The sequence below is a fragment of the Lissotriton helveticus genome, chromosome 6 (genome assembly GCF_964261635.1).
Source record: "Lissotriton helveticus chromosome 6, aLisHel1.1, whole genome shotgun sequence".
Classification (NCBI taxonomy): Eukaryota; Metazoa; Chordata; class Amphibia; order Caudata; family Salamandridae; genus Lissotriton; species Lissotriton helveticus.
In genome coordinates, this window is record NC_136067.1 from 1,423,602,389 (window position 1) to 1,423,618,091 (window position 15,703).

Sequence of the window (15,703 nt, forward strand, 5' to 3'; positions counted from 1 at the left end):
GACCACCATCTTTCAGGGCTTTTTAATGTTGGGAGGGGGTTGCGCGGCCCCTTACTGGAGCTCTTGATGGCCCTGCGGTCTGACACCTCCCAGGGCCGGCTTCTGCAGTGTCCCGGGGTGCCTACCCCCAGGACACTGCTGATTGCTATGGTAGGGCGGGAGGGTCGCGGCTTACACTTTAGTACAGCAAACCGCTTTCCTATTTGAAAGCGAGAGCAAGTTAATATGCTGTCTTTTTTAAGTAGGAAAGGAGATTATTTTTTGTTAGAGAGAGGAGCATATAAACTGGTCTCTTTGACAAAGCAATGCCGGCTTTCGAACGACGCGGGGAGCTGGCTGGGACCGTGGGGGTATTGGGGTTCCCCACACGGTACCAAATGTTATTTTTTGAGTCCCGGGGAATGGGGTCCCTTTGTAGCTCCTTAAACATTCGTGTGGCGACGTGCTCTAGTTTACCAGAGCGTGCGGCCACTGCATTCTGGGAACGTAGGCGGGCACGGGAGTTGCCGCGAGTCTAGCAATGGGACATTAAATCCTCATATTCTTATCTCTGTGTCCGTGTGGTTATTAGGAGGAGATTGTTATAATTCTTTTTTTTTTGTGTGTTCTATTTTTTTTTTGTGTTTTGTGAACAAGTTTTTTTTAAAAGCAAAAAAATGGAACTGGAACTCTAAAAATGTCCAACAGGAAAAAAAAATGATTAAAAAAAAACTAATGTCGAGGAAAGCGATGCTCCTGCTTCCTGCGTTTTATCAGGTCAATAGACTGTTCCCCATAACACAAAAGTGTATTGCAATAAATTCATAGAATTTTAAGTTTAGCAAAATCAGGATCAATTTGTGGGTGTGGAGTGCTTGCTGAAAATGCTGGTGCAGCAGTTGATGTGGTTGGTGCTGCAGAAGGTGGGTTTCCCTGCAACCTTCATGTTGCAGCTCGAGCAAAGTTGTTGGGGTGCAAGTTCTTCACGTGTCGCTCCATTTTTGCTGTGCCAAAGGAGTATTTTTTAGATGGATCACCCTTTGAAAGAGTTGTTTGGCAAATTTTATAGGTTACTAACGGAGCATTAACCTTTTTCTGCCCTTCAGGGAAAGTAAAAAACTTGCAAATTAGAGCTTCTTTCCTCTTCTTTGGAGGTTCTTTAGGAATGAAATATTCCTCTGAAGAATGGGTGGAAGATGAGTCCATTGGTGTTATTATGCTTCTATTTGACAAAATTCTCAGAAGAGATGCTTCTTTTTAGAAAGTGAATGTAGAGTGATTAAAATGGGACGGAACTTTCAACAGTTGGAATAGGAAGTGTTATGAACCAATGAAATCTCTTCTTTTAAAGTCTCATGGCTTTGCGTACGCTTACGATGTGGGTTCCAGCGCGATTTGTGTAATTGCTTTTAAAAATAATATACGATTGTTCAAAGTTTAAAAAAACTATTTTCATAAGTATACTACATAATGTATTCTATTAGTATGTTCATTAAATATATAAATATATGTTTTTAAACAGTTAAAAACATTCGCGTCTTTCGCGTACGGGGCGCAGTACGTGACGTCATACGTAAGCTTTGATGCGACGCGTAACTTGAAAGCGTATTTTTAGCGTATGCTGAGAATGATTAGCAGACAAACTATGGTGCGATCACTCTCTCACTGTTAAATCAGAGCACAAGGCGCGCTATGAGAATTGTTACAAGTTGTCACTCATTGGAGATCCGATTCAGCTGTGTGGCTTATCCACGGTATCATAATGTTACTTTTTAAGACTGTTTAAGTTTGAGGTTTGTATGAAATACTATACTATAGGCAGATATGGATCTTTAGGGAGCGCTTATCTCCATGAAAGTTGGTTATTACCATTTATATATAGGTGCTTGAGGGAGGGAAAAGAAGTTTGTCAGAATGGCGAGGATTGCTCAATAGCACCAGATCACTCCTTACTTTGTGGACACATACAATAGCATGCCACTTATAATCAAGATGTGGCTAATTTGGCCTGAGTTTTGAAAGGCACTCCGACACCTGCTATCATAACAACGTTCAGTTTACTGGCAAACGGAAGTTATTTACTTTAAAATAATGCTGATTGTTGTGCGATGTTAGCAGGCCTCGCTTACATGATTACGGTAACTGAGCGTGCGGTTTGCTATAAAAAAGTTGTGTTGACTCCTCTGCATGGGAAGCTGGATGTTTCCCTATGGCCGTCGTTTCCGACCTTGAAAGTAGAGTCAACCAAATGAGCCGAATAAGAGCGCTATTGTCTCAAAAAGAGGACGCTCTTACATCTGCTAGAGAAACATTTGTCCTGCATGTAGCAAACACCCACACAGAAGTGCATGCTTTATTAAATACAGACGTGCCCCGGAATTTTAGGGAGTTAATTTAGACTATCTTTAATGCGTCCTCGAGTAGGGGGTTAGCTTACTTTTTTTAAGTTATAAGCAGTGGCCTTGTTGCTTCTGTAGAAACTATATTTGGTGTCTTGTCAGAGTTTTTTCATTCGATTTTTTCCAGCATCTTTGGTGGATTGTCCTTAATGCTCACATTAGTTGCCGGTGTGCTTGTATTAATTTGTTTACCTAAATATGGATGCACATCTTGCAGCAGACGACAATATGTCCCGGTTGTTGCTGGTCCGCAACCGAATGCTTAGTTATTACGGAGTGCTGCCTCTGGCTACATTACATAGCGCAGCTTATGGATTATCGTTTCGATTCTCCTTTTTCACATGCGTTCAGCCTGTCTTCCAATTGACTGAGCTGTGATTTTGACTGGGCCCTGGATTTGTGTCTCTGCAGTACGGTGTCTCCCAACGCGGATTATAACGAGTTCATCATCAGGAAAAAATAAATATAAACCAAGTTTTAAGTTAATCTAAAGATACTTGAATTCCTTAACAGTTGGGCACAATCAAAGTAAAAAAAAGAAAATTGCACGCCTGTAAATTCAATCCCCTAAATGTAGTGTGGCTTGTCAGACTCTTGAACCCAGGGCTGGCATGATGCCACCCATGGACAATGTGTCTGATGGCTGGTGCACGCTCCTGTATGCAACTGTACCAAACGACGAGGACATTAATTTGTTTATTATACCCTTTTTTTTTTTTTTATTAGTTTTTGTGGCAGAGGTAAGTTACGTTTACAAATACAATTACAGCAATAAATGAATAAAAAAAAGGTAGAAAAGAAAAAGTGAGAAAAAAACCAGTTAGTATTGCCTAATAAAACAATAAGGCGCATACAAATTCATTAGAATGCTTCAACTGGGGGGAGACCCCTCCCCCCATATCCCATAATCAAATGACTAAAATTTAATACATCAATAGCTTTTTCAGATCCAAGTTTCAATAATTTTTAAACAAAAATCTTTTTTTCCGTCCCTTAAATTTATAAACAGCCTTTTCCATCCTATATATATTTAACAATTTAGATTGCCAATGACTAAAAGTTGGGGGTCCTTATCTAACCATCGTGAGGTTATGCAAGATCGAAATACTGCCATCGTTATGAATAAAAAACCTTCTTCAGCTGCTGACAGCACTTCGGATTCAGTTTGAACTCCAAAAATTATAAGTGCAGATGATAAGATCACATTAGTTTTCATCACAATATTTAGAAATTCTTGAACTTTAGATACAAATTGAATCAATTTCGGGCAGCCAAAAAACATATGATTTAAATCAGCAGCAAAAAGCCCACAACGACTGCAATTTGTACCTTTTAGTGCTTTCCACTTTGCAAGTTTTGACGGTGTATAATACAAGTCTAAAGCAGACATAAAATGTTGACTTTTAAGGGAGCCATTAACTAAGACCTTATTGCATATCTCAAAAGCCCTAGAAACATCTATTTCCTTAATTCCCAAGCTTTTTTACCATTTCTCAGCATAAGAGAGAGATTTGTTTATTATACCCATAGTGAAAAGTTGGCTAATATTCAATTTTGATGCAATAAACAAAAAGGGTGAGACACCACTGCAATGGGATTCCACTCCAAATGTAGAGTTTCCTTCAGAAATTGGAGGATATTCAGTTTCGCCCTTTCTAAGGGAGACCCGAATTTATTACCAATATCGATGAAGTCAGCGGTTGTTATGCGCACAGAGGCATTCATCTCTATAACAACTGTACCGGGTGTTACGTGGAATGGTGATCTGCCACCAAATGAAGGAGTGTTATTTTTATGATCTATGGTTTTACTTTTCTGTAAATGCATTTATTTTACTTTGTTAACAGATCTGCTGAAGATTATACCAGCCCCCAACAATGGAACCCACGGCAGCCTAAACCACCTTTTAAAGAAACCCTTCCATAACCCCTTGCTCCCAAAGGAGGAGTCAGGTCCTTCTTCTTGTCCTTTTCCAAATCAAATTCCGGCAAATACATCAGGCTGTCAATGTAATATTAATGTAAGTAAACATGCTGCTTTTTAGAACTTTGTTAGTAAGGTATATATATAGAATACTAACATAATGAAAAATATATTTTTCAGGGGACCATTGAGCAAGAGATACAGAAAAGACTGAACCTCACAGTAGAAGAAGGTAAGTTGCAAAAACTGAAAGTATATACATCAGTCATCATATTATTGTAACCAGCTAGGAGCCTCCGGGTCAGTTTATTTTATAACTCCTTCTGTACAGCCACACATGTGCTATACCACAGATGATATTGTGTCCTTGCTGTCCTGTTTCACCTGTATCATTGCCATCCCTCACAGACCCTTGGCCCTCATTGTCATCCCTCTTAGAACCCCTTCCAGTTTTGTAGAATTCCACCCTGCAGACAAAAGACATATTCTACACACTTTATAAGCCTCAGCTCATACACATTTCTCTTCACCACACTTATTGGTTTCATAAATACACAAAACATATTTGCCTCCCCACTAGGCCTGTGTACTACCACTCAAATTCCCTTCTTCTCTTCAAATCTTATCATCCCATCTTTGCTTGGCATATTAATTTGTCTTTCTCCAGCTTCTTTTATTCATCTTCCTTAGCTGGTCCACATACATCGGCCTCTTCTTCTTTATACTTGCTCCTTTGTATACTTTCACATGGGAATTTGTTTGCGTTTCATGAACTTTGAAACTCTTTATTTTTAAACTTTCATCTGAATCAGGGCAACTGCACTTGAATGCCCAATATTGGGATTTCACTGCTGTGCAAGGATTGTGCGACAATGATATTGTTGGTTGTCTTAGACAAAATCTTTGTTTTGCACTTCTGCTTGCCTATTAGTTCTTGTGCTTTTAGTCGAGCCTATATAAGACCCACCTACTAACCACTCGGCAGAATAATATATGACATATGGCAGATGTGCCCATGTCATGGTCACTACCTTTGAAATATTCTCCCACCTGATCTGAGATTTGAAAGTGAATTTCACAGATTTAGGAAACCCCTGAAAACTCGCACTTTACTCAGGTCTCGTTTAACCACTTGTCTACTGCTCTCTGGGTCTAATATGGGCTATCCTCAACACTATACACTTGTTTTTCTTCTGGCAAGACACCTAAGAACGAGTAACACTTCATTTTCCAAGGGCTATTCAGTGTCATGATTTCAACAGAAGTCTGAGGTGAGCATTAACTGACTCAGTCATCTGGCTTACCAGAAAAATATCACATGTCCCCGCTGACCTGATACAATGTAAGTTGATAAGCAGTGACTACCAAGAAAATAAGGAATATAGAATCAACTAAATCCCACACGTCCATGCACTCTTTGCTTATAATACCCAAGAACCAGGAAGCAAGGAATAACTACCAAAATATGTAGCCTATGAAGAAAATTCCATTCAAGTGCCGAAACTCGTTCAGACACATACATTGCTCGGTCAAATTCCCACTTGTGTCTTTTTTAATTACAAAGCCGATCTATTTAAGGACTGACATTTCAAATGTATCTTCTGCATGTTCTCCCCAATGATGTTCATAACATTGTAGATGGTCATAGGTATATGTTGATTTTTTCATAGCTCTTTATTTGACAATATTGAACATGTCCTGCTTCCCCATTGCTGGACATTTCACACATTCTTGGGTGACTTTTCTCCTCTGCTTTAAAGTGCCATGTAAGAGTTGGCAAAATAGAATGAAATTGTGTGACCAACCCCCTATAGCCACACTCCATAGCTCTAAAGCATGTTCATTTCACAGGATTTTTTGCCCTAAACCGAACAACAGTTATCTTAATCAGAGGTCAGTTCTTTTCTGTAACTAGGGGCAGACAATTTATAGATTAAACTATGAAGATGAGCTACTTCTCCCTATCCAATGCTGGCACTGTTGTTTAACCTCCTTGGCTATCACCACCTATAATGATGTTCTGCCTTAAAACTCCCCATTGGCCATAATGGCTGCAACCCTCCAAGCAATCATCTAAGGTAGATGGTGTCGGGAGGCTGTGGGTATGGGCTGGTGCAGGTGTCTGCGTTCTAGCATTGGAATGGTGCAGAGAGTGGTGCTATAGGCAAGAATCCTTGGGAAGGATAGGAGGGCTTGCACTTAATGCACAGCACTTTCTCAGGGGCATCAGGGTTCAGAGCAGAATGGGTTACCGGCAGAGTGGTGACAGTCAACCCACTGCTCAGAGCTGTCACTTACACAATTCTCCACTGCTGCAAACAGTCACTAAAGCTTACGTTGTTTTGAGAAACTTCACAAGCTTTACACCTGGGGAAGCTGGACCAGTTTATATGCACCGCTAGCTCTGACTACACTTTTCCCCGCTGATTTATTTTAGAAATTGAGGGGCATATTACCAAGCAGGATGATAATTCTATCGCTCTATTAGCAAGCTGTCGCTAACAGCAGTTAGCGACAGCTGTAGGCGATAGCTAACGGTTTGGGTCCCGCTTTGCATGTCAGCGATATTTATCGCTAATGACATGCAAAGTGGGCATACCCAACCTGTTAGCGCCTGAAAGCAGTCGCTAACGTCGCTATCGCCTATTAGCAAGGCAGGCGTAGCTAAGGAAATACTCCCGCTATTGCCAAAAAACTAACGCCTGCTCTGACCAGTTCTTAGCCATGTTATCCAATGGAAGGTGGATAACATGGCTAAGAGCATTTTGTCGCTAATGCGTGAATATCGCTGTATTCTCAGCGATATTCACTCTATCGCCGGAAAATGTATAGCTTTGGAGATAAACGTTGCTAATAGCACGTTATCTCAGCGATAATTTCCGGCGATGCTTAGCGATAAAAAATTAGTTGCTAAGCCTAGTTAGCGAAAAATAACGCTAATCGTTGGTAATATGCCCCTGAGTCTTAAAGCTCCTAACAGAGCTTGTTTTAAAACCTTGGGGCATATTACCAAGCAGGGCAATAGGCAAATATTGCCGCTTTAGCAGCCGTTTTCGGCTGCTCAGCGGCGATAATTCTATCGCTCTATTAGCAAGCTGTCGCTAACAGCAGTTAGCGACAGCTTTAGGCGATGGCGAGCGGTTTGGGTCCCGCTTTGCATGTCAGCGATATTTATCGCTAATGACATGCAAAGTAGGCGTACCCAACCTGTTAGCGACTGAAAGCAGTCGCTAACGTCGCTATCGCCTATTATCAAGGCAGGCGTAGCGATGGAAATATTCCCGCTATCGCCAGAAACTAACGCCTGCTCTGACCAGTTCTTAGCCATGTTATCCAATGGGAGGTGGATAACATGGCTAAGAGCATTTTGTCGCTAATGCGTGAATATCGCTGTATTCTCAGCAATATTCCCGCTATCGCCAGAAAATGTATAGCTTTGGAGATAAAAGTTGCTAATAGCACGTTATCTCAGCGATACTTTCCGGCGATGCTTAGCGATAAAAAATTTGTTGCTAAGCCTAGTTAGCGATAAATATCGCTAATCGTTGGTAATATGCCCCCTTGTTTTGAAAGGGCTGGCAGGCTGATTGTAATAGAAAAATGAAAGTAACTTTCATGAGAGGTATACAATTCCCGTGAGAGGTGCTGATAATCACTTCAAATAGTGTCCTGGATACACAATATAAATGTTTAATATTTGTTATGAAATCTTCTTGAAAATCTAACCAATGAAAGTTTAATATTTTTTTAAAGAAAGGGTATATTGTGTTCCACCAACCCAAAAGCCTTAGAGGTACTGGTCACTCTTGCTAGCTGAAGAGCTGTCATGCTTTTTAAGTATCATCTAGATTAAAGAAGTAGTTTAGCTCTCACCATCCAGACTTCTTTTTCCAGCCCTAAAAACAGCGAGTCATTTTACTCATGTTTGACATCTAAAACAGCTATATCATTGTTGATGCTGTCACTTCCTACACCTGTTGCTAATAACAGTTTGTCTGAAATTGGAATATTAATTTAAAAGGGGGCGAATCCTCCTAACGTAATAGATAGTCTGGGTTGGTCAAATCACATTTCTGAGAGAATCTCGGCTCACACTCTAGTAACTATGGCACAAGCAGCAAGCCGTCTCCAAAGAAAGACATGTTAAGTTTAAGCCCTATCAACAGTTACAGAGTAAAGAGCACAACACAATAAAATCCCCAAATCAATTTGAAAAATAGAGAAACACATAATGACAAAAAGACACTTAGAATATAACAATAGGGTAAGAGGAACTGAAGATATGATTTTTCAAAGGGTTAATCGAAATCCATTGGGGTTTCCCCGCGCAGGTTCGTACCCTGCTGACTACGCCACTGAAGCATTCTTGATACAACATAATGGCTAAAGATTACCAGATTGAATGTAAATGTATTCCATCAGAAGATTCCATCCATCAAGTTGCAAGTTACAACTTCAACTGAAGCTTACTCAATACATAAAAAGTTTACATGACATGCGTAGTATTCCAAAATGACATACATGTGTTCCAGACTAAGCTGATGTCATTTAAAGTGACATACCACAGCAAAATGTGCCTAGAGAAAGTAAAGAGCCATTGTAAAACAATAGTATGCAGTGGAACATGACCTAGGTGTGATTTCAAGCCAACTTTGATGAACAGAGGTCTAATACACCAGGAGGATCATTCGAGTCAAAGATTTGTACCTTCAAACTTAGTCTCAGAAATAAAAGATAGAATCTTACACCGAGGCAAGTTCCATGGCAGTGGCTGGCTAGGGTCCCTCAATCTTGTTTACATCACCACTACTGCTGAAGCTGTGGGTTTTTTGCAGCAAAATGTTGTCCTTCATCCCTTAGCTCCTACTGACAGACCTCTAGGCACCAACCATCTCTCCAGCCAGGTTTCCTACAGAGTACAGGCCTCTGTTTCAGCCAGGCCATTTTGTATTCAGTAGTTCATTTGCTTTTTTGTCACTGAAACAGACAAACAGGTGGCTAACCAAATGCCCTTCGGGGAACACTTCCAGTCCCTAGGTGCCAGCAGAAGTTAGGATCCTTTGAGCCCGTGGATGAATCCCTTTCTTCTAGCAGGAGTCAGAAGTCTTCTTGTTTTTGGCAGGAAAGCCAAGGCTCAGAAATGTCCTAACTATTTATCTGTAGCTCTCCCACCTCCTTTTGCAGCACTTCCTCTTTGCCTTACTGCAAAGGTACCTAGGTGTCCATGTACCAAAGTGGCATATCCTGTTGTGCTACACAAAGGTTTGTGAACGCATACTTTATATATATAGTATGTCACATTTTTATGTAATGGGCACCATGCCTTGTGGGTTTACAAGGTACACTTTAGGGATGATTTATCTATATATAAACGAAAGTATGTCTGTTTGTCCTTTATGCATTACTACACCATTCATACGATCGCCATGAAACTTTGGGAAGCTGTTGAGTACACTCCCGCGAAGGTTTCTGGCAAAAAAATAAAAAATAAAAAATAAAAAATAAAAAATTGTTAAAAGTTGTTGAGTACACTCCCGCGAAGGTTTCTGGCAAAAAAAAGAAAGAAAAATTTGTTAAATATCGGCCCCCGGCCCCCCAGAGCCCTCATAATCTTTACAATACTGAATGTTTACATTTTTTTTTGTTTTGTTTTTTTTGCAGAGTGTTATATAGCGCGAACTAGAACCGAACCAAATCAGTTATCAGAGCGCTTTACATAGCACCAGTTACGTTACATGAGGACACACTTTCATTTTTTTTTAGGCACAGGGAGATTAAGTGATTTGCCCAGAATCACAGGGGGTTTTTGGCGTCGTTACCGAGACTCGAACCAAGTTCTCCGAGGTCGAGCGCCTTAGGTGCAACTCACTTTTACAATGACCATCAACAAAGCACAAGGACAATCGCTGCAAGTGTGTGGAGTATTTATTTCTTTATTTATTTTATTTATTTAAAAGGTTTTATATAGCGCTACTGGACCCAAGAGTATCAGAGCGCTTTACAGATAGGTAAACACATAGAGACAAAATTACATAGTGAATTAAACTAATAGAGGATAAGGCATTTCAGTTAGACGAGGGAAATGAGGAAAGAAAGTAACTAAGAGATAAATAAGGGAGACGAGGAAGGTTGAAAAATAGGAGAGAGAAGGGAAGAAGGAGAGGGAGCGAAAATAGGAAAAGGAAGATAGAGTGGGTGTGTTGAGGAGAATAAAAAATTTGGAGAATCCGTACTTCTCACAAGGACAACTGTATGTGGCCAGCTCACGCATCGGAAAACCTTCTGATTTATTCGTGTACGCACCACACGGAAAAACAAAAGATACCGTGTATCCACAAGCACTTGAATAAATATAGACACAATGTAAATTGAATGTTATCTTAACAAGTTTCCTTAAATTTCCTTTCTTCGGAGATCGCAGCAATGCACGACGGGTAAGCTAGTTGCTATATAAAAATTGGTTTTCTTATATGGCAAAGGCACTTTTCCTTGCCATGTTTTGGTGCATTGCCTTTAAAATGCAGGCCAGCCACAATACAATGGTACTCCTGAAAGACACATATTTCTGTCATATATGTGGTGTAAATATACACTTCAATCCACATATGACAGTCAGTTCTTAAGCCATTGGTGCATTTTCTGCACTATATATGATGACGTTAGAGGAAAGTTAAAAACAAAAATTGGATTAAACCAATTTTATCAAAGCCATTTATGTCCAGAGCTTACACACTGGGCCAATGAATAACAGTGCACAGTGCACAGAATCTTAATACCAGCAAAGTAGGTGAAACATCTAGGGTGAGGATGCAGAAAATGTGAATTTGCTGCAAAATTCATTCCCCTTCAGTGGAGCAACAGTTCCATTCCCTTTGCTCTTGATAGATAAACAGGTTCACATGTTCTGAGATGTGGAAAAACCAAATACACAGCAGCAGATCCGATTGGGTATTGAGTATAAAGGTTTTTTCTTTCAAAGAAGCAATGCTTGGGACACAGATCCTTCAAAGTCTTTTCTCACAAATGGGGCTTGTTTCGAGTTTATTCTCAAGGGTAGTTGCTCTTGTTTTCATACATATAATCTATGTTCTTTCTTCTGAGCAATTTCTGTAACTATGCATGTATGTGTGTATATAGTTGGTATTTCTATAGTGTGACCCTAGCCAAAAGCCAGCGCAGCTCCGGAAAGACACAAGTGCAAAGTCAATGAGTGACAGGGGAGGTAGCTAATTTTTAGACAATTAATGCATTGTTAGGTAGTGTTCTTTGAAGAGATGTGTCTTCAACTCTTTCGGAAATTGGAGCAGCTTTGCAGGGGTCCTGATGGACATGGAATGTTGTCCCAGGTCCTGGGCGTACAGAACGAAAAGGTCTGCTGTCTTATGTTTCCTTTTGAACAATTCTTAGTCTGCAGTCTGATGGTGTCTGGTGAGAAGGTGAGAAGGTGTGCTGAAAAACACCAGCGATAATGAACTTGTGTGCAAGAGATATGAGGTTGCTGGTCGAAATGGTTTCGTAAATGGTGCAGCTGGGTTTGAAGATGGTGTGGACGGGCAATGGGAGCCAATGGAATTTTATCAGGAGGACGGTAATGTAATCATATTTCTTCAAACCTTGGAAGAGACGTACTGAGGTGTGTAGGATATTTTTAAGGGGTTCTAGAATGGAGTCTTGGAGGCTATGGAGCGGGTGTTATGACCATCCAGATGTGAGAGGAGGAGAGCTGGAACAGCAGTTGTAAAGTCGCTTTTAGGAAGAAACAGTTTCACTTTCTTTAGAAAAGAGAGGTGGTACCAGACAGTCTTTGTTTTATTGTTTTGTGCTCCTTGAGGGTGAGATTGATGTTCAAGGTGAATCCAAGTGACTTGGCATTCAGTGAAAGTTTAGGTTCAAAATCGTCAAGGTTAATTTACTGTTTCTCGTTAGTTGTTCATGGCAAATAACACACATTCTGTCAAGCTTGACTTGAACTTCAGGTATGCCTTGGACATTCAGATCTGGAGACAGTGCAGTCAGTGTTTGAGGTCTTTGATATCTAAAACCGAAAATAGTTTTCATGTAGAATTGTGTATTGTCAGCATATTGGTGAATCTTGATGCTACTATCTGCGAGTAGAACACCAAGTGGCTTAATGTTTGAGGTTGATGATGACAGGAGACAGTAGGAGCAACTAGAGGGCCGCCTCATGACAGAGATATTTTCAAACCTAAAGTTGCCCATGTGAACATACTGATGTTGGTTGGAAAGGTAGGAGGATCAGAAGTGGAAGACATCGCTGGTGAATCCCATTAGAGACTCCAGGGTGCATCTGAGGGTGCAATAGTAAACTGTGTTCAAGGCAGTGGAGAGGTCCAGAAATATCAGGTGGCTAGGGTCATCTTCATCCGTGGTTCGAAGTTGATCGTCTACCAAATGTAAGGTAGTGGTCTGCATGCTGAAACATGTTAATGTTATGTTATGTTAATTATGTCTTTTACAGCGCACGGCTACTCAGAAAGAGTGTCCCGGCGCTTTATTGACAACCTGAGAGAGACAAACACAACACAGAGATAAAGAAGACAGAGTCAGCAAAATGCAAGAGGGGAATCTAAAGGGCAAAAAGCCAGGTTTTAAGGCCCTTCCTGAAGGCCAGCAAATTAGAGGTACTACGTAGTGCAAAAGGCAAGGCGTTCCAAAGCTGTGGAGCCCGCAGCCTGAAAGAACGGCCTCCAATGCGGGCCTTCTTCACACGAGGAACCGCAGCAAGGAACATCGATTCTGATCTCAGAGATCGTGCCGGATGGTAAAAGGCAAGCCTCCTTTGAAGATATTTAGCCCCCGAGGCATGAAGAGCCTTGTGTGCCAGGGTCAGGGCCTTGAAGACTACCCGCTTCCGGATAGGCAGCCAATGGAAAGACTGCAAGAGGCCGGAGGCTCTGGCTCGCCTATGAAGGCCAAAAATGGCTCGCGCGGCCGTGTTCTGGACCACCTGCAGCCGTTGTAGGAGATACTCCGGCAGGCCGAGGTATAGGACGTTGGAATAGTCCAATCTTGAGCCTATCAAGGCCTGTACCGTAGTCCTCCTATGGTCCTCAGAGAGCAGAGGAAGAAACTTCCGAAGCATCCTGAGGAGACCAAAACAGGTGCCGTAAGGGCAAGGATCTGAGATCTTAAAGTCAGACCATTGTCAATCTTGATCCCCAAGTTCTTAGCCAACTGAGACGATCGAACTGGAGGAGACATATCCGCAGGCCACCATTCCTGCCAATCTGGGTCGGATTGGCAGCCGAAGAAGAGTACCTCAGATTTATCTGAGTTGCACCTGAGGCTGTTCAGCTGGAACCATTTAAAAACAGCCCCAAGGCACTCACGGATACTCTCTCCATCAAAATCCTCTCCTTTCCCGCAGGTAAAGAGGAGCTGGGTATCGTCAGCATAGGATACGATCTGGGCCCCAAAAGACTCAGCCAATGCAGCCAGAGGGGTCATAAAGATGTTAAATAGAGTCGGGCTCAGCACAGAGCCCTGCGGGACTCCGACTCCCAAAGGCAGCATTTCGGCAGAACTAGATGAGGCCCAGACCGTTTGTCGACGGCCAGCCAGAAACGATCTAAACCAGCTAAGCACCGCCCCCCTCAGACCGATCTCATAAAGTCTGACGAGCAGACCCTCGTGGGGGACGGTGTCGAAGGCCGCCGACAAGTCAAGCATTACCAGCATGGCTTTGCCACCCGAATCCAGTGCCTCCTTAATGGCTTCAGACACCTCCAGAAGCGCCGTCTCAGTGCTAAGGTTAGGGCGGAAGCCAGATTGAGTGGAATGAAGCAGATCGTGAGATTCTAAGAAATTAAAAAGCACAGTATGCACATGCTTCTCCAAGATTTTGGCCAGCGCAGGGAGGAGAGAAATAGGCCTATAATTGGCCAAGACCTCAGGATCAAGACCAGGCTTCTTAACGAGGGGAATGACCATTGCCTGCTTCCAAGCCTGTGGGATCACCCCCTGGCTCAGAGAGAGATTCAGGAGGGGATTCGCCAACGGATTTACAACTACCGCCATCTTCGATGATGATGGAACCCGACCCGATGGAACATGATCTGGAACCCGACTCGTAATCAATAGGGGTAGGAGTAGGACTAAGACACACAGAGGGATTGAGGCAATAGAGTACCGCACTTATCAAAGTTGTAAAGGGCAAAATTTAGAAATTCTCTAGTCGTGCACAGAACCTGAAGTACAGCCCCTCATTACTTCAAATTGAAAACAGCTTTCAAAATTGACATCAATTGACAGTGGTTCAGCACTCACAATGTTGATTAAATGGAGTCTATCCCATATAAGTTGGCACACCTTTTTCTTTGATCAGTATTCAGAGTAACTACTCTGATCACTGCTGAATGGACGTGCTTTTAAGAAGATTATGAATAGAGAAAAAATTAACACAGACATTGTTTCTCCATGTGCTAATTATAGTCTATGCTTTGATGATATTTATTGTCACGAGTGAAATGAGAGGAGTGCCGAACTCATATGAGATAGACTCAATTTAGTCAACATTGTGAGTGCTGAACCACTATCAACCGGGGTGGGAGCAATCTGTATACTTTGCTGCAGCTAAATGATGTTAAATGACAGCAAAATTATGTGAGATTACGAGCAATTAAGTGAGGAGTGTAGCCCAGTATTTAGAGATATTTTCTTTGCATAAAATGCACCCTTGCATCCAAAATGAACTCGATTATGCATTTTGTGGTATGAAAATAGTGCTGAATGCAACACAGCAGGAACAGCAGAAGCCACTCACACTATGGGCATATTTACAATGGAAGTGACGGAGTGCAGCCTTAGCCTTCTTGGCTTAACGCCGCGCTCTGCTGCATCTGAATTACTGGGCTGCACCATATTTACAAAAATATGGTGCAGCCCTGCATTTCCCCCTGCACTGGCACTACATTTCGCTGCCTAGCGCCAACACATGCACCCTTGCACCGTAGTGCACGGGTGTCTGCGTTTCAGGGGAAGATTTTTTATGTGCAGGAAGGTGTCGCTTTCTGCACATAAACAATCTTTAAATGTCGTTTTGTACCTTATGTGTGCTGTTTAATGCAGCACACATAGAAGTTGCAAAACGTAACTTTTTAAAATTATTGTTTGTGTGCGGGAAGGGACACTTTTCTGCACATAAACAATCAATGACGTTTTGCTGTTTCTATGTGTGCTGCACAAGGCAGCACACATGGAAACTGCAAAAACAAGGAGAAATTAAACATTTCTCCTCATTTCGCCAGTGTAAGACCAAGTTTGCCCTGGTCTTAATTTTGTAAATCTGGGAAGCATCAAAATCAATGGGTGTTGTGGTGGAATGCCTTCCACAAGACCCATTGTCCACCCCTTTCACGCTAAGTATAGTGTGAAAGGGTGCC

General features: G+C 41.8%; 1 protein-coding gene across 2 annotated transcripts in view; it reads left to right on the top strand.

Annotated features, from left to right (window-relative positions):
- ENPP3 (ectonucleotide pyrophosphatase/phosphodiesterase 3) overlaps positions 1–15,703 on the top strand; it is a 709,442-nt gene that overhangs the window by 468,492 nt on the left and 225,247 nt on the right. For both annotated transcript variants that reach the window (XM_078649216.1, XM_078649217.1), the window contains exons 19-20: positions 4,226–4,398; positions 4,482–4,533. In XM_078649216.1, the coding sequence (XP_078505342.1) occupies positions 4,226–4,398; positions 4,482–4,533 (225 nt within the window). The remainder of the gene's footprint in view (positions 1–4,225; positions 4,399–4,481; positions 4,534–15,703) is intronic.